The sequence below is a fragment of the Mesocricetus auratus genome, unplaced genomic scaffold, assembly GCF_017639785.1.
Source record: "Mesocricetus auratus isolate SY011 unplaced genomic scaffold, BCM_Maur_2.0 Super-Scaffold_100014, whole genome shotgun sequence".
Lineage (NCBI taxonomy): Eukaryota > Metazoa > Chordata > Mammalia > Rodentia > Cricetidae > Mesocricetus > Mesocricetus auratus.
In genome coordinates this window covers 25,577,595-25,604,400 of record NW_024429197.1, presented here as the reverse complement: position 1 = coordinate 25,604,400, position 26,806 = coordinate 25,577,595, and the positions used below count along the sequence as shown (strand labels likewise).

Sequence of the window (26,806 nt, the reverse complement as noted above, 5' to 3'; positions counted from 1 at the left end):
CTATCTCTGTCTCTCTCTCACATACCCACTCTGTCTCTCTGTCTCTCTGTCTCTGTCTCTATCTTTGTCTCTGTCTCTCTGTCTGTCTCTCTCTCACACACTGTCTCTCTGTCTCTCTGTCTCTGTCTCTCTCTCACATACCCATACTGTCTCTCTGTCTCTATCTGTGTGTCTGTCTCTCTCTCTTTCACACACACACACACACACACACACACACACACACACTCTTTCAAGGAAATGGTCACTGTCTCACAGTCTGGCCATCTCTGTTCTCTCCTCAGAACAGGAAATGGCTCTTTGTCTTCTTCCCTCCATAAAACCTCAGGTTACCCCTCCTTCTCCTCCCTCCATCTTTTTTTAAATATCCTTTTGCCTGCATATCCCTGATATGTGAGCCTAGTTCTCTTGGAGGTCAGTAGAGGACGTCAGATCTCCTGGAACTGGAGTTATAGGAGACTTTGAACCACCGTGTGGGAGGTGGAAATCAAACCAGAGTCCTTTGCAACCTCTTAGCCTCTAGGCCATCTCTCCAACTGCCTCCCCTCATCTTTTTGCCCCTCACCTTTTTCTCCTCTTTTTCCCCTCTCCAAGTTCTCTATGCATGCTCCTCTGTGCAGAGCCCCAGCCATTATGCCAGCAGGTGGCACTGTATGCCCACAAAGGCGACATTCCCACTCCAAGGTTCTGCAAGCCTTTCTTTCTGCGGCTCCCGCCCTGATTTCCCAGGTCACTATTCCCGATTGAGAGGATCCTCACAAGTTCTTGCTCTCCAATTATTCAGGTCAGGGGCTCAGTTCTGGTTCTGCCATTTCTTAGCTGTATGACTATGGGCCTGGAATTTTTTATTTGTTTGTATTTGTTTTTTTGGAGACAGAGTCTCACTATGTAGCTCTGACTGTCTTGGAACTATGTAGACCAGGCTGGCCTCAGAGATCTGTCTGCCTCTGTTTCCCAAGTGCTGGGATTAAAGGTATTAAAGGCATGGACCACCACCGCCCAGCTTGTTTATTTACTTTTTTTTTTTTTTTGAGACAGTCTTTCTCTGTATAACAGTCCTGGCTGTCCTGGAACTCACTTAGTAGAACAGGCTGGTATCGAACTCACAGAGATCCTCCTGCCTCTGCCTCCCCAGTGCTGGAATTAAAGGTGTGAGCCACCAATGCCTGGCATATATTTATTTATTTATTTATTTATTTTGGTTTTTTTCGAGACAGGGTTTCTCTGTGTAGTTTTGGAGGCTGTCCTGTCCTGGCACTCGCTCTGTAGACCAGGCTGGCCTCGAACTCACAGAGATCCGCCTGCCTCTGCCTCCTGAGTGCTGGGATTAAAGGCGTGCGCCACCAACGCCCGGCGGCATAGATTTATTTTTATTGCTTTGTTTTCTCAATAAAAGGTGTCACTGTATAACCCTGGCTCTCCTAAGATCCACTGTGTAGCCCCAGCGGTCCTGGAACTTGCAGAGATCATCTTTCATCTTTCTTTTCTTTTTTTTCTTTCTTTCTTTCTTTTTTTTTTTTTTTTTTGGTTTTTCGAGACAGGGTTTCTCTGTATTGTTTTGGAGACTATCCTGGAACTATCTCTGTAGACCAGGCTGGCCTCGAACTCAGAGATCTGCCTGCCTCTGCCTCCCAAATGCTGGGATTAAAGGCGTGCACCACCAACGCCCGGCTCAGAGATCATCTTTCTACCTCCACCTCCCACATTGGGGGAATTTCTATCTTCTAACAAAGCCAAGGAAGTGTGTGTGTGTGTGTGTGTGTGCATGCGTGCGTGCGTTCATATGTGTGGTGCCTTGCAAAGACTAGAAGACATAGAAGACAACAGCCTTAGATTCCCTGGAGCTGGCGTTGCAGATGGTTGGATCTGCCCAGTATGAGTGCTGGGAACTAAAGGCTCTTCTGCAGGAACAGTGAACATTCTTAGTTACCGCTCCAGCTTGCAAGTGGGGTTTTTAGTTTGTTACCTTTGTGAGGAAGGAGGCAGCTGTAGAGACAGAGAGAAGAGGGTAAAAAATATCCCAGATAATAAGCCAGTGGGTCATAATTGTATTACCAGCTACTCTGGAGGCTGAGGCAAGAGGTTTATTGATCCTATAAGTTTAAAAACTTCTGGGTAAAAGATAGTGAGAGCCCATCTCAAAATGTAAGCAAAAGAAGCCGGGTGTTGGTGGCGCACGCCTTTAATCCCAGCACTCAGGAGGCAGAGGCAGGCGGATCTCTGTGAGTTCGAGGCCAGCCTGGTCTACAAAGTGAGTTCCAGGACAGCCTCCAAAGCTACAGAGAAACCCTGTCTCGAAAAACCAAAAAAAAAAAAAAAAGAAAAAGAAAAAATGTAAGCAAAAGGACTGAGCTTGGTGGTTCATGCCTGTTATCCCAGCACTCAGGAGGTAAAGGCATGTGGATTTCTATGAGTTCTAGGCCAGCTAGAACTACACCAGACTATACTAACAAAACATGCCTTTTTGTTTTTTCGTGGCTTTGGAGTCTGTTCTGGAACTCGCTCTGTAGACCAGGCAGGCCTCGAGCTCACAGAGCTCAGCCTGCCTCTGCCTCCCGAGTGCTGGGATTAAAGGCGTGCGCCACCAACGCCGGGACAAAATATGCCTTAGATGTGCAACGAAAGCATACCTTAAACAAGCAATGTGGGTTTTTTTTCTGCACAATTCTATAAAATAGACTTTCTGTTTTGTTTGTTTGTTCTAGGTTGTTTGTTCATTTGGTTGGTTTGAATTTTTGTTATTGTACATCCGAAGTAGCCCAGCCTGGTCACTGACTCTGTAAAGCTAAAAATGACCTTGAAATCCTGATCCTCTTAGCCTCCACCATCCACATGCTAGGATTATAATTCTAGGCTGCCACACCCATTTTAGACTTTCTTTTTACTTCCTATTTTAAATATGAGGAAAAACAGAAGCCAGAATCTTAAGTTCTTGATAGGATCACATAGCTGGTGAGCAGTAAAGCCAGAGCTCAGCCTAAACAGTAAAATGGAGTCTCTTAGGAGGCAGGCAGAAAAAGCCAGGAGGAGGCTCTGGCCCAGAGCCTGAATAAGCGCAGAGGGGCTCAGCTCATAGGGACAGAGACTAAAAGTTAAGGAAAGCAAAGTGGGGGATGGTGAGGCCCCACAACCTGGGACCTGAAGTTCCTGAAGGACTGAAGGTACAGGAAGGTGACAGAAGGGAGAGAGTCTGAGTTAAAGGGTGGAGAAATGGGAAGATCCCAAGTCCCTCGCCCTAGAGCAGGGCAGGGTAGACCTAACTTTCCTGTCTGCTTCCCACAAGAATGGGCGAAGCCAGAAACAGCATCTTCTACCCACTTTTCTGAAGGGCTTTCTTTTTCATCTCAGGAGGAACTCTGGGAGTTCACATTCTTCCATGCCCCTGGTTGTTATCAAATATCCAGAATGAACAAATAAATGAGCATAGAGTAGCAAAAGGTGAATGCCCCGGGCTTTGGATCTTGGCAGTTACTGGATTTGAACCCCGACTGCCTCTAATTCTATGACTACACCTCACCAAGGTGGTTGGTTTCCTTATATAGTCAATCTTCATTATTCAGATTCCACATCTGTGAATTCACCTAGTCACCACATTCATTTGTAACCACAAGACCAATTCTTGTGTCACTTTTGCAATTATTCACAGAGGATGCACACAGAGGTACAAACTCTAAGTGCCTAACACACATTTCCAGCTGAGGTGTGTTGACTAGGAGGAATCTCTGTCCTCAGAAACATGTTTCAGCTCTTATAAACCAATGTTTGCCCAGCAGCCTAATTACTGCTGACATTTTTTTATTCAAATGTTTTATTTTATTTTATTTTGGTGTTGATGATGATGATTATCATGTCATTAATGATGTTGTTGGCCCAAGTAGCCCCAGTGGTGTTAAAGTACTATTATCTAGTATTCCTAAGCACAAGAAAGTGGTGATATACTTCAGAGGACATGTATGTGTTAGATGCCTGGCCTCCTTTTTTGGGAAGTGGGGGGTTTGGACAGGATTTCTCTGTGTAGCTCTGGATGTCCAGGAACTTGCTTTGTAGACCAGACTGGCCTCACACTCAGAGACCTGCCTGTTCTGTCTCCCAGGATTAAAGGCTTGCACCACCATGTTAGATAACCTTAGTTCAGACAGTTATATTGCTGTTGCTCATGAGTTCAGTGTTGAAGAGTCAACACTACATACTAAAGAGATGACTCATTGGAAGATAATGGCTCATTACTTCTAGCCCTTGGGAGGCCGAGGCAGGAGAATTGCTGTAGGTTCTGGGCCAGTCTGGCCTACAAAACAAGACCTTATCTTAAAAACAAAGCAACAGCCAGGCATGGTGGCACACACCTTTAATCCCAGCACTCGGGAGGCAGAGGCAGGCGGATCTCTGTGAGTTCCAGGACAGCCTGGTCTACAAGAGCTAGTTCCAAGTTCGAGACCAGCCTGGACTACCAATCGAGTTCCAGGACAGCCTCCAAAGCCACAGAGAAACCCTGTCTTGAAAGACCAAAAAAAAAAAAAAAAAAAAAGCCACAGAGAAACCCTGTCTCGAAAAACAAAAACAAAACAAAACAAAACAAAAAAAAACAAAACAAAAAAAAAGAAAAAAAAACAAAAAACAAAAAAAGAAAGAAAGAAAAAGAAAAAAGAAAACCCAAGGGGTTAGAGAGATGGCTCAGCAGCTAAGAGTACTGACTGCTCTTCCAGAGAACCTGGTTTCAATACCCAGCATCCACATGGCAGCTCACAGCTATCTGTAACTCCAGTTCCAGGGGCTGTGACACCCTCACACAGAGATACATGCAGGCAAAACACCAATGCACATGAAATAAAATAAATAAATAATTTTCAAAAAGCAGAACAGAAAAACAAAAGAGTAATTCGGTATTATTGTTTGTTTATTTGATGTATGGTCTCACTATGTAGTCATAGGCTGGCTGACCTGGAACTCTGTCAATGGTTCTCAACCTTCCTAATGCTGCAACTCTTTAATACAGCTCCTCATGTTGTGGTGACCCCCAACCATAACATTATTTTTGCTGCTGTTTCATAACTGTAATTTTGGTACTCTTTTGAATCATAATGTAAATATCTGATATGCAGGATATTTGATATCCGACCTCCAAAGGGGTCTCGACCAACATGTTGAAAATTGCTGCTCTGTGTAGACCAGCCTGGCCTCAGACTCATAGAGATCCTTCTGCCTCTGCTTCCTGAGTGCTGGGACTAAAGACATGTACCACTATACACACCTTCAGCATTTGTTAATTCAGTGTTTATGATGACTTTGTAACTACTGGGAAGAGTGAGCATTAACTTCTATAAATAAGATTAATGATAGAATCTCCTCATAGGACTGTGGTGGGATTCAATGAAATCATGTTTGTGAAGTACTAAGCTTAGTGTCTGGCACATAGTAGATGCTCAATAAACATTGTTAGTATTGTTAATGTGGATGAATAAAAATAACCAAGTGACACCTCCACACACACCAGAGTTCCTTTCCCCAAGGAACCAAGCTGTGATTGTCTGACTCTTGGGCTAGACTCCATGAAGAGGATTGTGAGGAAGTCTGATCTATGTATGGGTGGGGGATGGGACAACCCTGTAACAAAGAGCACCACCCTTAGGCAGGCTCCATATGTCATAGAGAACTCAGTTGTCCTGGCCAGCAGAACCCCTTAGAACCTCTTTGCAGTCATGAGGCCCTCTCAGCTTGTCCGTGCTCCTCGGCCTCGGGGCATGAGTTCTCCCTACCAAAGGCCAGGTATGGGTGGGCACCGGCGCCGGTGTCCCAGGATGTTCAAGTATAGCCGAAGAACATACCGGCAGAAGCCCCGAGGCCCGACTGCCACCAATCTTGCCACCATGGCCACGAACATCAGTAACACCAACACTACTACCACCAGTGTGTGGATCCTCTCACCTCAAGGTCAGTGGGGAAGTATGGGCTGGGGAATCTGTGATTCAGGGTGGGGATTTGAGAAATAGAAGTATTTATTCCCTGTTCTGCTTAGGGGCTCTGAAGGACAATCTGTGAAATTCCATCCCAAGGGTATGATAGGGTCTTGAAGGCACACATCACCAAATGCCAAGGGCCTTAATGAAAAATGACATGACTATGACAGAAATGAGGGGCCTGAGGGAGATGGGTTAGATGTGAGGTTTCCACGAATGCCTGTTTTCTTTGTGTACGTGCATGTGCACTTGCATATATGTTCATACGAATGCATGTGTAGGTCTAAAGACAACCTTGGATGTCATGTTCCTTTTTTGGAGACAGGATCTCTCACCAACCTGGACTTTGTCAAATAGGCCAGGTTGGCTGACCATTGGACAGGAGGGATCCGTGTATCTCTGCCTCCCTTGTGCTGGTCTGGTCAGCATGTGCTACCATGCCCAACCTTTTTACCTGGATTCTGGGATGGACCTCAGGTCCTTATAAGACTAGGGCTTCACTGAGTTATCTTCCCCAGTCTCCACAAATGCCTTAAATTTTTTAAAAAATATTCTTCCTTCTCTTTTGTCTCTCCAGTTCTCAGACACCTCTGTCAACCTGGTGGCTTTCTGATCCTCTAGAAATGCTCAGAAGCGTGGCTTGCACTGGACCTGCTCCTCCAGAGGGCTGTTGGTGGTGAACACCAAATACAATCATTCTGCTGAAGTTGTCTGACTCCATTCTTTTTTTTTTTTTTTTTTTTTTTTTTTTTGTCTGACTCCATTCTTAAGTCTTCCAACTATGCAGGATATGAGGGTAGGGTTGAGGCTGGAGAGCTTTAGAGACAGCTCATGTAGGCCACAGTTAGACGGTGGAAGGACAGGACAAGGTCAGCCAGACAAACCCATCTTTGTCCTCAGCATTTTGATCTGCCCTGTGAGGTAAGGGGCTCTCCTGCCTTACACTCCCATGGGCACAAGGAGTCTTGGAAAGAACAAGAAAGCACAGAGAAGAGAGAGACTGGATGAAAGACAGAACCTCACAAGAGCTCTAGTGTGAGGTACACTGGTGCTGGTCAGAGTGTGCGTGTGGCTGCTCCTGTGTGTGACAGGAGAATGGGAGCATTAAGGCACATGTGACTAGATAGGCTCTGTGACCGAATGTGCTTCTGCTGTCAGCTGTGAGAGTCAAGGAGCACTTGTGAGGCAAACCAAGGCAGCGTTGGCTCTGCTGAGAATGAAGGTCAGGAGGGGGAGGGGGCAGCCTGCAGGAGGGAGGGGGTGCTGAATGGTTAGTGTAGGAGGCTATGCCACCTTCAGCCCCCAGCCACTCTCTGAGGTCAGCGTTTTCCAGGACTGCCAGCTGAGCTGGGGCACTTGGGGGTGGGGCAAGACTGAGTTTGCGTCCAGGAACAGGGGAGGGTGTTGCGCTCTGTCTGGCCTGGGGATTTTCCATTTGGATTTCTGAGTGCATGCCCCTGTGTCATAGGGTTTAACTAGGTCTCTGTGCGTTGTGTTTCTGTGGGATTGTGTCTAGTGATAGTAACATTGTGAGTGTCTTTGTCTCTAATAAGTTCATTTGTGCATGGGCTAGTGTGAGGATTAGGGGGTAGGAGTAATCCCTCAGACCTTTGGTGGCCTATCCTCTGAGGTTTAAGAAGTCTGGCTAATATGAGAGGAAAATGAGTTAAGTACATCTACTATAAGCCTGTCTGAGGAGAGGGCTAGGCAGATAATTCACAGTCACACTGGGTCCAGAGAGTGCTGGGCTCCTCGGTATGGAAACAAGCTGTTGGACATTATTGTACCTAGAAGGTAGCTGGACTAGTGCCCAAGACCCATAAGGGGTCTGTACATACAAACACATGATATAGTCTACTAACAAAGTAGACTTGTAAACAATAAGTGGACTCACAAATATACACCATAATTAGCAAATGCATGGATTCAAGCCCATGCTATAAACAGAGGTCAGTATTAACAAGAATGCAATAGATATCCACCCACCCCATTGCTGGAGGCTTTCCCATACACAGACACAAAACACACATACACCCAGACACAAGAACACAAGCATATAAACTTAAGACACTTGTAATCATACTCATGCAAACTCAGACACACACCTAGACACACTCACCAGACTCCCCTGCCCTTGCAGCCCTGAGGCCCAAACGCCTCCTTCCCCAATATCACTGTGTGCAGTTTGTGTGCACACATGTCTTTGCTTATGTCTCTGTATCTGGGTCTTTGAATGTGAATACGTGTTTCTATGTATGTGTGTGTGGGGCGGGTGATAAGAAGAGGGAACTCGATGACATCATCTCTTCTAGCTATTTTTAGCTCCATCTGCAATGACTTCTCCTCCATTACCCCTCCTCCCCCAGGTTCCCAGTTCTCCTCCCCTCTGGGCTCTCAGAGGAAGCAACAGCCAGAGGTACCCACTCCTTCAGTTTAGGTGGCCCCTCTGGACGATTGGGGGCAACTCACTCTTTTACCCCACCAGAATTCTTTGGAGGCTGAGAACACAGGGGTGATTCCCAGACTAGATGAGGGGGCTTGAGCTGTGGGGCAACCGGGAGTAGGGGCCTGGGTTAGGTGAATTGACCTGGCCGGTCCTGTGCAACTCCTGGGGTGCCTGTGCTGCTCAGTCTGCAGCTCTGACTCAGTAGTCCCTGCTGTGTTTAAGGGAGGTGCTAGTTCTGGAGACGACACTGGTGAAGACAATGAGAGCTCTTCCTCAACAGGCGACAGGACACTGGGAACCTGGCAGCTTCGAGGATGACGTCTGTTTCTTTCACTTTCTCTTCTGTCTCCCATAGGTTAGATAACATAAGGAATCCAGAGGGAGCGCGCGCGCACACACACACACCCCTTACCTCGCACCCTTCTTCATTCCAACAATTCTACCTAGAGACTTCTACAAGCAGCGCTTTCTTCTCACTCCCTAGCTGTGCTCTCAGCCCCACACCAACCCAAGCAGACGATGGGCCCTCCGCTAGTCACATCCACTTTTAGACCCCTCCCCCCGAGTTGCTCCGTGGGAAGGTCGCTGTTCTCCATCTGGAGATGGGAAGACTGAGGAGGGGGGTAGCACAGGCTCACACCTTATGGTGCTGGGGGAAGCAGGTGGAGGAGGAAGTGGTGGCAGCTGGCACAGGTGCAGAAGGCACAGCCCAGGCGGGGAATCAGGTGAGGGGGAGGAGAACGGTAGCCTGAGGGGTCCATGCCAGGAGGAGGGCTTCCTGCTTTAGCCAGCCTTGGGCAGCCACCGGAAAATCGGGTTTGGCAGCTTCAGCCCTGTGCTGTGCTGAACTGTTCTGCCGGAAGGGCTGGAGGAGGGGGGTCCAGATTGCTCCTGGGAGGTGGCCTGGGGCACGTCATCCTCTTCAGAAACAATGAAGTTCAGGGAACATTTTGAGATCTTTTGGAATGTAGGAAGAATAGTTCTAAACTGGAAGCACCCCTGTTTCTCCCTAACCCTACCGCGATGCTTTACCAGTCCTGGTTCCTTTCTTTCTTGGCCACAGAGTCCCCACAGGAAGGGGTTTTTTGAGCTCAGGTTCCGTGTGTAAGTTTTTCTGGGAGTCTGACTCAGGCGGGGCACGAACAGTCAAAGGATAGGGTCTGGCTGAACCAGATGATCCCTGGGGCAGGAGGCTGGAGTTCCCTTGTCACTAAAGGGTCAATCACCGGAAGCCAGCTCCAGGCCCACAATACAATACTGGTCACCCCACCCTTACCAGCCCTTACCCACACCCCCAGTTCCGGCCTCTGTTCCTTCCTCATCTCTGGGGAAGGCTACAGAACTCCCTAGGAAATCTCTGTGTTCCCTTGCCTGGCTCCTTGCCCTGGTTTAACCCTCCCTCCCCTGTCTCTAAACTCTTCCCCTGGACTCTGGGACGAGCCAGGGAGGAAGGACTTAAAGGAGATTGCTTCACTCAGGTTCTGAACCTTAGATAAAGGGCAAGAGGGAGATAGGGTGGGTGATCTGCTGCTGGGGTTTAGCATTGGATTTCCCTGTGGCCGCAGGAAGAAAGGAAACTCCTTTCTTTCCCTAGCCATCTCTTTCTTCTGCCTTTAGTGGAACCTGCAGAAGAAACCACAGCGTTGAAACGCAACTTGTAGAAAATAAACCCAAAAACTCAGGCCAAGCAAGCACTGGTTGTTGTTACCATATCAACTACAAAATTCATGAAACATGTGCAAAAAAGTCATGTGAAATTCTGGATTCATAGAGTCCACAGTTAAGATATTGGCATCAAAGAGTTTTACTATAAAATTTTAGAAGCTGAGGAATCTAGAATGGTGGCATCTACTGAATCCCTGCCCACCCCCCCCACACACACAGGTTAGAATGTGCTTACGTTAGAAGTTTGAGGTGTCAGGGAATTCCTACATTCAGGTGGATGTCTAAGTCAGATTTTCTGCTGCAGATAAAAGCAGCTCACGTGTGTGCTCAGTGGGAGAGGCAGGCAGCCTTCGGTGCATGAGATTAGACTGACATAACAACCTCTATAAATGGGACAGACGTAGACTTTGTCCATGAAGAAGAGTTCCCGGCACAGGAGCGCAGGGGAAGTGAGTTGCAGGTGGAGTTAGCGTGGCTATAAAAACAACGAAACAGCCTAAAGAAAGAATCCATGGTTGGGTGTGGTGGCACACAGCTGTGGTTCCAGGATTTAGGAGGCTTGAGGGGAAAATCACTTGAATTCATGAGTCTAACACCAGCCTGAGCACCATACCAAGACCCGCATCTCAAAAAAAGGAAAAAGAAGAAAGAAAAAGGGGGGGAGGGTATCAACAAAAAGGTTAACACAGCAGCCCAGCCCTAGTACCTCCAGCTTCTCTATGATTAGGGTTGGCTACAGTCAAAGACATTTCTGAAGGTGTTAGCAGGGGACAGTGGATCAGGAGGAGTTCAAGGCCAGCCTCAGCTATGTAGCAAATGTGAGGATAGGCTGGGCTACACGGAGTCCCTGTCTCAAAAAAACAAAACAAAACGAAGTCAGGTGTTGATAGCGCACGCCTTTAATCCCAGCACTCAGGAGGCAGAGGCAGGCAGATCTCTGTTAATTTGAGGCCATCCTGGTCTACAAAGCTACACAGAGAAGCTCTGTCTCAGAAAACAAAAAACAAAATGAAAACAAAAATAAGCCTGGTGTGGTGGCATACTCCTCTAACCCCAGCACTCAAGAGGCAGAGCTTGAGGCCAACCTGGTCTATATAACAAGTTCTAAACCTGCCAGGGCTACATAGTGAGACCCTGTCTCAAAATGAAACAAATCCACCAAAACAGAATCAAAGACATTTTGTAATGTTACCGGGGAGTCCTTACTACATTGCATGTTAATAACCCCATGGCAGACTATTTTTTATGGTCTCTGGAAGAGGCAGACTTTAGGCGGATCTCTGTGAGTTTGAGACCAGCCTGGACTACCAAGCGAGTTCCAGGACAGCCTCCAAAGCCACAGAGAAACCCTGTCTCGAAAAAAAAAAAAAAAAAAAAAAGAGGCAGACTTTATTCAAAGATGCTGAGCTGATCCTTGATTTACATCAATGCCACGTGTATTCCAGGTGGTGGAGTTCAGAGTCCCCACAGCAAGGTCCGGAGAGAGAGTCTTGTTGATGGCATCTATTTGAGATGGCACTTAGAGGAGGTGAGCATCTAAAGAAGGAGGGAGTAAACCAGAAGCTTGGAATATCATAGCTCAAGTTGTTCAATATTTGACCCTCAGAACCACAAAAATAAAATAAATTGAAGTTAAACAAAGGAGACTTTTATATGTTCAGTTGGTTTTTGAGACAAGTTCTCACTATGTAGTCATTATTGGCCTAGAACTTGCTCTGTAGACCAGACCGACCTCAGAATCACAGAGATTGGTCTTCCTCTGCCTCCCCAGTGCTGGGATTAAAGACTTCTGCCTCCACCACCACCAGCTAGTCTTGAGGGGAAGGTTGGACTGAGACCCTTGCAGAGCTTTGGGGCTGGTTATTGGTTAACAATAGACATAGTTACCTAGTGTTTCTGGGAAGCTACTACAAACTCAAGAACCCCGCAGGAGCAGTTCCAAAGACAGGCAGATGCCAGGCCTTGCTGGGCATGGGGGATGGTGCAATGGCAGCTGAAGGACCTCACATTCAGCTGATGTCTGTGAATTCAGCTCAGTATCGTCTGAATTCTGACCTCTGCCACACCTACATTTCATGCCCTGCTATTGCGCACCTGCCTATCTACATACTTACACCCGCAGGGTGATTATGGCAAAACCTGTCACCTTTCTAGGATCAAACCTTCTTTGCATTTTGTGAAGTCTATCTGGGTCCATAGGACATCATTTTATTATTATTATTACTTGTTTACTTGTTGTTTTCAAGACAGGGTCTCACTATGTAGCCCAGGCTGTCCCAGAACTCACTATGCAGACTAGGATGGCCTCAAATTCACAGAGGTCTGCCTGCCTCTGCCTCCCAAGTGCTGGGATTAAAGGAGTGTGCCACCATGTCCCAGCTGTGTTAATATTATTTATTCCTGGGTTTTTTTTGGAGAATGTCTGCCTCACATGTCTCTGCATTAAACAGCTTCCTGGGAGAATGAAGGCAAACGGCAATAGACATAGTGCTTACATTTGACATTCTTATGTCGATGTGTGTTTTCGTAAATCTGATAAAATGTCCACAACTGTCACTCTAGTGTTTTGTTTGGTTTGGTTCTATGCATTGAACCCAGAGCCTCTGGAACATGCTAAGTATACACTTTACAGGGAGCTACCCCTACCCCCTCAAGTTCTCATGGCTCTGTTAATAGATCAATGGGCTCAAGCTCAAGGAGAGTAAATAGCATGTCTAAGATTACCTGCCTAGGGTGTAACAACTGGAATTACAAGTCAGATTCTATCTGAATCTGAGGACCTTGGCTTCAGATTAGCATTAATTCCCTTCAGTAGATAGTGAGAGCCCATCCATGGGAGTCTCAGGGAGCAGTGGCCCAAGAGTCCAGCATGACAGGTGAAAAGTCTCATTCTGAGTATGTGATAGGTACTCAGGTCCTTGTGTTGAGGGAGGAGGAATGAACTTTATTGGAGATGGCTGGAGACTGGAGTAGAAAACATGGTAACTGTGAGTTTGTCCTCTGGTATTCATAAGATAGTGTACGTGTCAAAAAGGGACTGTAAATGAGTCTTGGAGGCTTTCTGAGTAGTTTGGTTCTCAGTAGCCTGGGGCAGTGGGACTTTCCCATCGGGATAGTATCATGTTGTGTTGATGCTAGATCTGCCGCTTTGGGGTTCCTGGTAACCTTGCACAATTGCGTTACTAGCTAATTCAAAGGCGATGGGAGGATTTCAGATCTTCTGATACCTGCCCAAGGTTGGGTCATCCAAAGAGGCTGAGAGATCCAAGAAATCACTAGTTATAAAGGGCTGGAGCTGGAGGCAGCCCTGGAGGTCATCTCATGCAGATCCCTCTAAGAGAGAGGAATCTAAGGTCTACAGAGGGAATAGGACTTGACAAAGGTCACACAACAGCCATGGTTATCTCCATCACCTGCCAGGCACTCACTCCACAGATGGATTCTGGTCTTGAGCCTGGTCTTTTTTTTTTTTTTTTTCTTTCTATGAGACAGGTCACACTATGTAATCATGGCTGGCCTGAAATTTGCTACAGAGCCCATGCTGGTTGGTCTTGAATGCAAATCCTCCTATTTCACTCTCCTAAATGCTAGGATTACAGGTGTGTGCCACCAAGCTCAGTGCAAAGGCTTAAAGGAGAGGCTTAAAGAACTGGCAAAAGTTTAGCTGATGCAGCATGGGAAAGGACTTTTCTAAGAAATAGCATGAGTAGAGTGGAATTCTGAGACAGCACGAAGAGAGCCAAGGCTAAGACTTAGGGTATGCACTGTCTGTGCTTTGTGAACACAGTAGTTAGTAGTCACTAAGATGCAGGCACCCCATGCCCAAATGAGGATTCTGAGAAGACAACACAGCTAAATGATTCTTAATTGAGTGCTGGACTAACATACACATACAGACACACACACACACACAAACACACACACACAGACACACACACACACATAGAGACACACAGACACATTCTCTCTCTCTCTCTCTCTCTCTCTCTCTCTCTCTCTCTCTCTCTCTCTCTCTCTCTCTCTCCTATCTCTCCTATTCTCCTATCTCCTCCCCTGGCTCAAAAGAGGAAGAGGTGACTAGAGACCACCGCAACCCAAGTTTCAAGGCCAGTGGGCTTATCTCTGCCAGCCCAGGGGAGGGATGGAGGCATCCTCAGCTCAACTTTGGAGCTTTGTGAGATCCCTGAGCCCTTCCCTTGTTGCAGTGATGCAAATCCGGAACGGATTTGTTACAGGCATTCTTTCCGTGGAGCAGGCAAATAGGCGCCAGTACCTAGCTGGGAGTGCTTCTCCTGGCCCTGACCTAAGCGCAGCAGGGCCTGAGATGGGAGTTCCCTCTCAGCCAGGAATCCTGAAGCTCCAGCCAGGGGTTTTGGGATAGGATGGAAGGTGGGATTTCCTTGTCAGGATAATTAATGGAAGTGAACTGGGCCAGGAGAAGAAAACTGATGTCTAGCGAACCCTGCAGTCTTAGCCAAGTAAGAGTGGCAGCACATTGGCCTAGAGATCTGTGACAGGTTTTTGGTGGGGGAAATGTGAAAGTTTGTGGTTGGTGAGCAAGTTCAGGGTTGATGGGCTGGAGGATTCTGGAATTCTCAAACCACTGAGGGGCTACTCCAAACACAGTTTTGGCTACCAAGAACCAATTGGACCCATCCTTGGCCTTGAGACTTCCTCATCTGTCACATGGTACCTGCTAGGAGCAGGAAGAAGGGAATGCATGGAGCTCAGTCTGCTGGCTTTAGCAGATTAGAAGCTTTTGATTGAAAGGGAATGCTGTCTGTGGTGGAGGCTGATGTCACCATGGGGCAGGGCCAGATAGGTGTGTCTCCATGTATTGTTTTGGAGTGCCAGGGTATTTCTTTGGTTTCTTTGGCTGAGGTCATATTATATTAGCTCAAGGATTGGACTGTCAGGAGAGGGTGACAATACTCTATGCCACCTTAGAGCTGAGAAGACTGAGACTGAGACTTAAGTACGCAGGTCTGTGTGTGATACATTCTCACAGTATTAGCTGACATCTGCTCTAAGAAGACAGAGAAAGTTCCAGGGCCAAGGATCCTAAGTAGAGCAATGTAGAGGGTTAGTGAAGACCAGAGAAGGAAATGGGAAAAGCTTCCTGGAGGTGACGCCATCCCTACAGCCCTAGAAGCATAAGCTCATTCTTGGACTCCTGGCCAGTAGTAATTGGCAAACAGCCACTGCCTGCAGCAAGGAAAATCTAGTCATCTAAGGGGCCTGTAGACATAATGTGCCCACAGAGCCTCCATAAGGGCAGGCTGGGCTTCCTTCAGACAGGCTACAGACCACAGTTTTGGGCATTGGTCATCCCAGGATTTGGTTGCACTGTTGCAACACTGCCAGTTGAAAGCTAGTACCTGCTCATTTTCATATCAGAGTTCAACATAGGATTATGTTCATTTCCTAGGTTTCATTTTACTTTAAAACTCTGTGTGTGTGGTGTGTGTGTGTGTGTGTGTGTGTGTGTGTGTGTGTGTGTGTGTGGTGTGTGTGTGTATGTGTGTGTGTGTACACTTGCAGTAAAAATAAAGAGAAACAACCCCTGCCAGGTCTACCTCTGACTTCCATATGTGTGCCTTAGCACTTAAGCAAACCCTCCTCCACAAATTAATTAATGTTAAAAGAAAATGTTAGACAGAGTCTGTCTAAGAAAGACTGGCACCCTGGGCTTGTTGGCACACACCTTTAATCCCATGACTTGGAGGCAGAGGCAATTGGATCTCAGTTCAAGGCCAGTCTGAACTAGTTCCAGGACAGACATAGTGAGACTCGATCTGAAAAAACAAAGGAAAATCAATAGAGACCAGATTTGAAAGGGGCAGACCCCCTGGAAATCTTGGCACAGACACAAAGAAATAAACTTAGTCCAAAGCCACAGAGAAACCCTGTCTGGAAAAAAAAAAAAAAGAAATAAACTTAGAAAAACTACAAGACAGGTGACATATATGCTGATCGCTCTACTTGGGAACAGCTCTGAGACTGGATAAGACATGATAAATCTTGTTGGTTACAGAGTCCTCATGACTTATTATTACATACCATCCTTTCAAATAGCATGGGTAGAGGTTTGGTTATACAGTCCAAACAAATTCATAAAGTTGAGAGATGTCTTTTACCTGTTTTACCATAAAACAACAAATCTTTTTTGACTGACTTGTGTACTACTCACAGTCCATACTTGTGTTAATGAAGATGTGTATGTTACCTTTGAAAGTTTGTGTGTTTTCAGAGCAAGAAATCAGACACTAATGAAAATGTGTGGCCCAGGTGGTTCAGCCTCTCAGAGTGCCTCTGTTGCTGTTTCCTCAGAGTTCTGTGTTCAGAACAACTTCACGGCTGCTGGCTGAGATGGTCCAGCCTCACAGACTATTCTAGCCAGAACTTCAGATAAGCCTTGTACTTTGCCATTACATAGAAACTGGACAACAAATGTTATAGCTAGTTTTCTTAGGACTTGACCATCATCTCAGTTTTCTTGGGGTCCTCAGGGGAATGCCCACACTCCTAAGAGGTGGAGTGGATGGTTTTTGATCATTCAGTGGGTTATGGATGTTTGTCATCATTTAGTGGGGATATAGGAATATAGGATAAAAAGACAACTATTCAATCGTGCGTTGGTAGCCCACTCCTTTAATCCCAGCACTTGGGAGGCAGAGGCAAGTGGATCTCTGTGAGTTCGAGACCAGCCTGTCTAAAGAGGGAGCTCCAGGACAGGCTTCAAAGCAATACAGAGAAACCCTGTCTCAAAAAAAAAAACAAAAAAACAAAAAACCACAAACAAACAAACAAACAAAAAACAAAAGGACAACTGTTCATCTCAAATATTGTACATTGAGCCGGGTGTTGGTGGCACACGCCTTTAATCCCAGCACTCGGGAGGCAGAGGCAGGCGGATCTCTGTGAGTTCGAGGCCAGCCTGGTCTACCGAGGGAGTTCCAGGACAGCCTCCAAAGCCACAGAGAAACCTTGTCTCGAAAAACTAAAAAAAAAAAAAAAAATATATATATATAGTACATTGACATGGATTTTTATATATTGATACAAATTTAAGGTTGTTTTTGTGAGTCACCGTGTGGTTACTGAGAATTGAACTTAGGACCTTTGAAGAGCTGGTTGACACGGTAAAATAATCTGTTTACCTCAAAAAAGAAATTAAAGATCATCTAAAATTTGATAATTTGGGGGGAGTGCTGAATCTGTTAAACTATTTGTTCCTTTCAAAGAAGAAATCCTTTCCAGATTCTCCAAGCTTTAGGATTTTTCGGTCAAATTGGCTAAATCTGAAGCACCTACCAAGAGACCCCACCTTTCAACATGGTGGCCACTCAGTCACTTCCTGTGAGTTTTTCTTCTCTTTCTTTCAATGAAGTTGCTTTATTTTTCTTTGTTACATTATTTATGGATTGTGTGTGTTTCTGTACTAACACACATGTGTCATAGCACCATGTGGATGACAAAAGCTGTTTTTCTCTAGCCACCATATGGGTCCTGGGTATCAAACTCAGGTGGTCAAGCTTAGTGGCAAGCCACCTCATTGGTCCCTTGTGTAGTTTTCTGATTGAGAGACTGAAGCGGAGTCTTGTGGGCAGATTTCAGAATGGAAGGAGTTGCTGGGAGGAGACCCTGAGGTTTGTTACTATAATAGCCTAGCAGAGGCTTTTTGTTTTTTGTTTTTCAGCTGCACACATTTTCATTTAGCTAGCTAGCTGACAGTTTGTCTAAGTGGAGATGAGGGATGGTGGAAGACAGCAAGCTCATGCCTTATCCCCGTTTCCAGAAGCTTCAGTACCAGAGCCAGAGTGTACGTGTGTTTGGACAAGGGCTAATGAATGAACAGGAGTTAATTGATAGGTTCTTGGGCCCTGTGCATGATGGTCAGCTGATCTATCTACAATAGTGTGATAAATACCCCATTCAGTCCGGGGGGGGCAGTCACAGCTCAGAGAGACCCAGTTACACCCTGTTACTGCTCTGAAGACAGAAGCGAGGGGTAATCGCTGCTGCTCCGCAGATGTCTTCTCTGAGGGCAGTCTCCATTCCAGGAGACAGAATGAGATTTTTCATGGTCAGAAACGTCACACATGATTCCATTTTCCACAGAGGAAATCTTCACATTGAAATAGAGCAAGCAATGAATTTTTTTTTTTTTTTTTTGGTTTTTCGAGACAGGGTTTCTCTGTGGCTTTGGAGGCTGTCCTGGAACTCGCTTGGTAGTCCAGGCTGGTCTTGAACTCACAGAGATCCGCCTGCCTCTGCCTCCCGAGTGCTGGGATTAAAGGCGTGCGCCACCAACGCCCGGCACAAGCAATGAATTTTTGCTATTGCCTTTTTTTGTTTTGATTGTTTGTTTTGTTTTTTGAGACAGGGTTTCTCCTTGTAACAGTCCAGCCTGTCCTGGAACTTGCTGACCAGGCTGACCTCGAACTCACCTGACTCTGCCTCCCAAGTGCTGGGATTAAAGGTTGATGTCACCCTGCCCAGCTGCTATTGCCTATTTTTAAAATAATAACAAAAGACAGAAAGCATGATGGTGCATGCTTATAATCCCAGTACTTCAGAGGCTGAGACAGGAGGATCACCAGAAGTTCAGTCAGTAAATTTCAAGTCAGCATGGACTATAGAATGAGACCTTGTCTCAGAACAGAACAGAACAAAACAACACACAACACAGGGACTGGGGATATGCTTAGTGTTGAGGAGCACTTGTTTTTGCAGATGACCAGGGTTGGATTCTTAACACCCACATGGTGGTTTAGAAACACACATACTACAGGGACCAGACCCTCTTCTGACTTCTGTGCACATGGTACATATGCATAAATGGAGTCAAAACACTCACAATGAAATAAATGAATGCATAAAATGAATAAAAACAAAAAACAAAGCAAAACAAAAACCAATGGAGTATTATTTGTTTGATACAACTTCTGGGGTTTCTGCACTATTCCACTGTTCTTTGTCCTATCCTTTCTCAAATTCCCCACTGTCTTAGAATTGCTATTGCTGTGATGAGACACCATGACCAAAGGCAACTTGGAGAGGAAACGGTTTATTTGGTTTACACTCCCACATCACAGTTTGTCACTGAAGGAAGTCAGGATAGGAACTCAATCTGAGCAGGAACTTGGAGGCAGGAGCTGGTGTAGAGGCCATGGAGGAATGATGGTTACCGGTTTGCTCCTTCTGAATTGCTCAACCTGCTTCCCCTTCCCCCTCCCCCAGAGACAGGGTTTCTCTGTCTAACAGTCCTAGCCATCCTGGAACTCACTCTGTAGACGAGGTTGGCCTCAAACTTACAGGGATCTGCCTACCTCTGCTTCTGCCTCCTGTGTGCTGGGATTAAAGGCATGTGCCACCATTGTCCAGCTGTGCTTGCTTTCTTATAGAACACAGAACCACCAGAGAAGCGATGACACCACCCACAACAGGTTGCGTCCCTCCCCATCAATCATTAGTTAAGGAAATATTGATGGCTGTGATAGCATATGACTTTTAATTCCAGCACTTGGGATTCAGAGGCAGGTGGACCTCTCTGCCTGCTCTACAGAATAAGTTCCAGGATGGTCAGAGCTACATAGTAAGACCCTGTCTCAGGAAAAACAATAAAAACAACAGCAACAACAACAACCAACATGAAAATGCCCTAGAGGTTTGCCTGCATCCCAAGCATATTGGGGCATTTTCTCAACTGAAGGTTCTCAGATGATTTTTAGCATGTGTCAAGTTGACATAAAACTAGCCAGCACACTATCTAAATCTCTCATTTTAAAGAGAACATCCAAGACATTGTGTGTGTGTGGTGGGGCGGCGGCACAGGGAGCAGTGTAATAGTAAGTGCTCAGCCGGGTGTTGGTGGCGCACGCCTTTAATCCCAGCACTCGGGAGGCAGAGGCAGGCGGATCTCTGTGAGTTCCAGGCCAGCCTGGTCTACAAAGTGAGTTCCAGGATAGCCTCCAAAGCTACAGAGAAACCCTGTCTCGAAAAACCAAAAAAAAAAAAAAAATAGTAAGTGCTCTGGTATGGTGAACACATTATCAAGAATATGAAGTGGGGCCAATGAGATGGGTTAGTAGGCAAAGACACTTGCCAAGCAAGCCTGGTGTCCTAAATCAACCCCCAGAACTCATGTTTGATGGAAGGAGAAAAGCAGCTTCACAGGGTTCTCTTGTGGCCTCCATCATGTATGCACACACACACTCAAAAATAAATAAATTGCTTAAGGCTGGGTGTTGGTGGCACACACCTTTAATCCCAGCACTTGGGAGGCAGAGGCAGGCGGATCTCTGTGAGTTCGAGACTAGCCTGGTCTACGGAGCGAGTTCCAGGACAGCCTCCAAAACAATACAGAGAAACCCTGTCTCGAAAAACCAAAAATAAATAAATAAATAAATTGCTTAAGTGAGAGCAAAATCTTTATTGAAAATAAAAATTAGTACAAATGTAAAGTATCTTAGCCAGGCTTGGTGGCACAACCTTTTAATCCTAGAACTCTGGAGGCAGAGGCAGGTGGATCTCTGGATTCAAGGCCTGCGCTCCCAACGCCTGGCTCTTTTTGGTTTTTCAAGACAGGGTTTCTATGTGTAACAGTCCTGGATGTCCTGGAACTCACTTTGTATACTGACCCAGTGGTGCATAGCCTTAATCCCAGATCCCAAGAGGCAGGAGGCAGGTTGATCTCTGTGAGTTAAAGATTAGCTTCGTCTATATAATGAGTTTCAGGCCAGCCAGAGCTACATAGTGAGACCCTGTGTCAAAACAAAGATAAGATGGATGGGCCTGGCAAGCTGGCTCAGTGGGTAAAAGTGTTTGCCATATAAGCATGATACCTTGTGTTTGGTTCCTGCACCCCACATGAAGCTGAAAAGAAAGAATGGACTCCACAAGGCTGTCCTCTGCCTTCCTGTGTGTGCCTTTTTAATTAAAAAAGAAGATAAGAGCAAAAGAAAAAGACACATGACATTGACCTAAATTTAGCCTCCACATACATGCCCACATACCCACATACATCTGCACACAATTTTACATTCACAAACCATAGATACACAATACACACAAATTAAAATAGCTCAGTGGTTAAAAGCACTTGCTTTCTCAGAGGACCTGGGTTCAGTTCCCATATCTAACATGGTAGATGGCTCATAACTGTAACTACAGTTTCAGGGGATCCGACACCCTCTTTTGGACTCTGAGGGAACCAGGCAGGAACACGGTGCACATAAATATATGCAGGAGAAACACTCATACACATAAATAATCTTTAGGAAAATTGGAACCCATAGTAAAAGTTGATGTGGTCACATTGCCTTGGCTAGCAATGCAAGGAAAGACCACTTTGAGGAGACAACATTTGAGGCGAGACTCCGAGGAAGGGAAGGTGGTAGACACAGCAAAGACGTGGGGAAAGCAGCATTCCAGGTAGAGGGAGATACCATGTCCTGAGGCCTCTCTGACCCTGTTCCATGACAGAAGCAGAGGTGGTGGTTATGTGTGGAAGAGCGGTTAGAGGAGGTCACATGAGACACAGAGGAGACCCTTATGATCAGGCCTCCACTTACCGCTCCCCATTTTCTGACACTTTCAGCTGCCTGCACCCTGCTTTTTAGGAAAACGTGAACTTTTTGTTCTTCAAACAAGATGTTCTCTTTTTATATGAATGAGTTGTGTAGATTGTCCCCTCAAGCTGGGGATTCGTGGCTATAACCATTCTCTTTCTCTCTCTCTCTCTCTTTTTTTTCAGTAGTAGAAGTTTGTAGCTTGGCATGGTACACACCTTTAATTCAGGCAGAAAGATTTCTATGAGTCTGAGGTCAGTCTGGTTCCAGGATAGCCAGGGTTACATAGAGAGACCTTGTCAAAATAAAATGATAAAGTAAGAATCTTGGCAGGGTATATAGAAAAAGTCTCTATTTGGTCTGGACTGCCTGCCTATTTTTGGACTGCTATATGAAAAGTAAAAGGAGTTTCACTCTTGTTTGACACATGGTTCTTTCTCTCTCTGTTTTCTTTTTAGACTTGGTCTTTCTGTGTGTCTCAGGTAGACATCAGGCTCATGATTCTCCTGCCTACATCTCTTGAATGATTACAAGTGCATACCACTATACTTAGGTTGGATATTTTATAATAGCTTGGGTTCTGTTCTTTCTTTTGTCTGGTGAATTATTTTTCTTTTTTTCTTTTTTTTTTTTTTTTTTGGTTTTTTCAAGACAGGGTTTCTCTGTATTGTTTTGGAGGCTGTCCTGGAACTCACTTTGTAGACCAGGCTGGCCTCGAACTCACAGAGATCCGCCTGCCTCTGCCTCCCGAGTGCTGGGATTAAAGGCATGCACCACCAACGCCCGGCTGGTGAATTATTTTTCTTTCCCTCCATTCCTTTCTTTCTTTTATTTCCTTTTTCAGACAGGGTCTTACTCTGTACCCCAGGCTGGTCTTGAATTCAGTCCTCTTGCCTTAGCCTCCTGATCAATGTGGTTACAGGTAGTTACTATCATGTTTGACTTGTCTTGTGAATGAGTTCTTTTGTTTTTTGGTTTTTTGAGACAGAGTTTCTCTATATTGCTTTGGAACCTGTCCTGGCACTCACTCTGTAGACCAGGCTGGTCTCTAACTCACAGATATCTGCCTGCTTCTGCCTCCCAAGTGCTGAGCTCCTGGAAACTAACATCATTTACTACATGTGGTCACTATTGGAGATGGGAAAAGCTTCTTGGAGATTTTGCAACAGAAGATGAAAAGTTGTATATCTGTAAGATAACCAACTACTGACAGACTTATTCTTGACTTGAGAATCCCTGGAGAGTTAATTCCTACAAGTAGGGAAGGATTTGCTCATGTTGGAATAACTTTGGTTTAAGAAAAAAAAAAAAGAAAATGTTATTAAACAATGAAAGTAGTTACAGAGAAATGGGCCAAGGATAAGTAGACTATACATTGGAAGTTCTATCCAGAATTTTTATTTTATTTATTTATTTTGTTTTTTGAGACAGGGTTTCTTTGTATTGTTTTGGAGGCTGTCCTGGAACTCACTCTGAAGACCAGGCTGGCCTCAAACTCACAGAGATCTGCCTGCCTCTGCCTCCCAAGTGCTGGGATTAAAGGTGTGTGCCACCAACGCCTGGCCAGAATTTTTAAAAACTTATGTTAATTGCGTGTATGTGTGTGTTGAAGTATGTACTCATGAGTACAAGTGCCTGTGGAGACCAGTGGGGCATGTTGGCTCCTCTGGAGTTAGAGTTATGGGCCATTTTGAACTACTTGATGGCACATATTCTTTTTTTTTTTATTTTTGGTTTTTCGAGACAGGGTTTCTCTGTGGCTTTGGAGGCTGTCCTGGAACTAGCTCTTGTAGACCAGGCTGGCCTCGAACTCACAGAGATCCACCTGCCTCTGCCTCCCAAGTGCTGGGATTAAAGGCGTGCGCCACCAACGCCTGGCTGATGGCACATATTCTTAAGTGGTGAGTCATCTCTTAACTCCTATCTGGGTTTACTAAAAGGTCATTGAAGATTACCTTTGGTCCACAAACTCCTTACTACTTCTAGAAAGAAAGCATATCAATATTGAAGACAATAGCCAAGATAATATTGGGTAATTTGCACATCAGTGTAGATGTAGATTTCTGTTAGCCTTTATGAACTATAAGATTCATAAAAAACTGAAGACACAGCCGGGCGTTGGTGGTGCACGCCTTTAATCCCAGCACTCGGGAGGCAGAGGCAGGCAGATCTCTGTGAGTTCGAGACCAGCCTGGACTACCAAGCGAGTTCCAGGACAGCCTCCAAAGCCACAGAGAAACCCTGTCTGGAAAAAAAAAAAAAAAAAAAAACTGAAGACACTGTGAAAACTTGGGCTATGTCTTTGAACAGATAAAGAGAACTTAGCAACGTCTTTAGGAGGAAAAAAAGTGTAGCTTCACTCGAGTTTACTAAGCATGCCAACTAGTCGACAGTCCAAGGAAGTATGACAGGGAATGAAGATGTCAATGTTGGATGTTGTTAGAGTTTCTCCTATTTGTTTTTTCGTTTTTTTTTTTTAATGAGACAGGGTCCAGCCCGGCCTCGAACTCACAGAGATCGGCCTGCCTCTGCCTCCCGAGTGCTGGAATTAAAGGCGTGCACTACCACCACCCAGCAAGTTTCTCCTATTTGTAATGATGCTTTGTGTCTCATTGTTCATTAGATGCCTTCAAACTCTTTGAAGTTGTCAGTAATGGCACTTTACGACTTTGATGCAAGATTTTAACCAAAACCTGAGTTCTTTGTTTTAAAAATATACTTGCCAGGTGTGGTAGCGCATGCCTTTAGTCCCAGCACTTGGGAGGCAGAGGCAGGCAGATCTCTGTGAGTTTGAGACCAGCCTGCTCTACAAGAGCTAGTTCCAGGACAGCCTCCAAAGTCACAGAGAAACCCTGTCTCGAAAAACAAAAAACAAACAAACAAAACATACTCTAGTAGAGCAGTGGTGGCATACAGGCATATCTCTGAGTTTGAGGTCAGCCTGGTCTATAGAGCATGTTCCAGGACAGCCAGGGCAGCACAGAAAAGTCCTGTCTTGAAAAACAAATAAATGAAAATTACATTCTTTTTTAATATAAATTAAGAGTGTATTACAAAACACAAAATGTTAGTTTCTCATTATCAGTGATTTAAGAGTTTGAATAAAAATGACCCCATAGGTTTATATGGACTGGCACTATTGGGAGGTGTGGCCTTGTTAAAGTAGGTGTGGCACTGTTGGAGGAAGTATGTCACTGGGGGTGGGCTTTGGGATCTCAGAAGCTCAACCCAGGCCTACTCAGTCTCTTCCTGCTGCCTGTAGATCCAGATGTAGAACTCTCAGCTCCTTCTCCAGTACCATGTCTGCTAGCATGCCACTGTGCTTCCCACCATGATAATCTGGACTAAACCTCTGAACCATAAGCCAGCCCCAACTTTATAAAAGTTGCCATGGTCATGGTGTCTCATCACAGCAATAAAACCCTAACTAAGACAGAACCCTCGGTGGATCTAGGATCAGGACTTCTGTGTTCAGGCTAGTGGTCAAAAGCCAGGCTCAGGAACACACTAACAAACACTAATTGGCAATCTCTATGAGGAGGTAATATATCATTTAAAAAATTTTAATCTTTATGTATATTGGTGTTTTGCCTGAACATATGTCTGTACATTGCCTATATAGGCGAGAAAAGGGCATTGGATTCCCCCCCCCCAATGCAGTTACAGACAGTTGTAAGCAGTCATGTGGGTGCTAGAGATGGAATTTAGGATATCTGGAAGGGCAACCAGTGTCCTTAATCACCAAGTCATCTCTCCAGCCCATGGTGGTGTGTAAGATATATTCTTGAATGTGTTCAGCATTCTAAAAACACATAGGAGCCCCAGACAATTGGTTGTTTTAACTGCTGAGGACAGGTGAATAGAAAGGCCATTCAGTCAACCTATAGACTTGGTTCTTTGTCTTCGTTTTTTTTTTTTTTTAACTTGGTTTGTTCTGGACTTTTGAAACAGGACCTCAGAATGTAGCGCAAGTTGTTCTTGAACCCTTGGCCCTCCTCTTTTCTCAGCCTCCTGAGTTCCGGGATTACAGGCAGTCGCCCAACCTATAGACTTGGAAGGGCCTGAGAGTTGATGGTATTTGGGGAGAACGTCACTCAGAGTATGAGGAGAGAGTCCTTGTTAGGACATTCTACTGAGATGTGAGAGTGATGAGCACCAGATGTGCAATGTGATAGAGGAGCTTCTTCTGTGGCAAGCGCAAGTTTCAAGGTCTCAGTGTTTGCTGGCTCAGTGTTGAATGCTCTGAAAAACCCAGAGAAGGGAGAGTTTATAACACAGGGCTATCTGGGTACTCTGCTCTGTCAGGGAGAGAGCATAAATACACCTACATCTGAACTGGGCCTGGATAAACTCTCACGAAAGCAGAAGGTTCAAAAGGCCAGTAGTCAGAGGTCCAGTCAATAGGAATTAGGTTCTGCATATAATACAGAGTATTAGATCTGTTCTAGAACAAAGTTTGGGGGGAAGTTACAGCTGCCAGGGTGGTTGTTTAAATAGCCTAATTGTTGAAAATAAGCACCAGGAAAGAATAAGCAAAGGTCAGTCAGACCACAGGGTAACGAAACTCAGTTCACGCCATGTGCCTGTAGTCCTAACTGCTCAGGAGGCTGAGGCCATAGGATCTCTTGAATCCAGGAATTCAGAACCAGGTTGGTCAACATAGTGAGACACCAGCTCTTAAAACTGCTAATAAAAAACCGGGCGTTGGTGGCGCACGCCTTTAATCCCAGCACTTGGGAGGCAGAGGCAGGCGGATCTCTGTGAGTTCGAGGCCAGCCTGGTCTACAGAGCTAGTTCCAGGACAGCCTCCAAAGCCACAGAGAAACCTGTTCTCGAGAAAAACCAAAAAAAAAAAAAACTGCTAATAAAATAAAAGGCATTGATGACATACGCCTTTAATCCCAGCACTTTGGAGACAGGGGCAGGTAGATCTCTGAGTCTGAGGCCAGCTTGGTCTACAAGGCAAGTTCTAGAATATCCAGGGCTACACAGAGAAACCCTGTCTCAAAAAACAACAGTAAAACGAAACAGAAGTGACTGTAGATGCCCATCAGGATTCTGATGATTTACAACTTCTTTTTCAAGACAGGTTTCTCTGTGTAGCCCTGGCTGTCCTGGAACTCACTCTGCAGACCAGGCTGGCTTTGAACTCAGAGATCTGCCTGACTCTG

At 45.5% G+C, this 26,806-nt stretch overlaps 1 protein-coding gene across 2 annotated transcripts in view; it reads left to right on the top strand.

The window, feature by feature from the left end:
• Positions 1 to 5,627: 5,627 nt before the first annotated feature.
• Positions 5,628 to 26,806, top strand: part of LOC101831400 (phosphatidylinositol 3-kinase regulatory subunit gamma) — a 125,998-nt gene continuing 104,819 nt past the window's right edge. Inside the window, exons 1-2 of one of the 2 annotated variants that reach the window (XM_040756922.1) lie at positions 5,649 to 5,925; positions 6,529 to 6,657. In XM_040756922.1, the coding sequence (XP_040612856.1) occupies positions 5,694 to 5,925; positions 6,529 to 6,572 (276 nt within the window). In that variant the 5' untranslated portion in view covers positions 5,649 to 5,693 and the 3' untranslated portion in view covers positions 6,573 to 6,657. Of the gene's footprint in view, positions 5,926 to 6,528; positions 6,658 to 26,806 lie in introns of those variants that run through there. The other variant, XM_040756924.1, reaches the window with a different exon arrangement.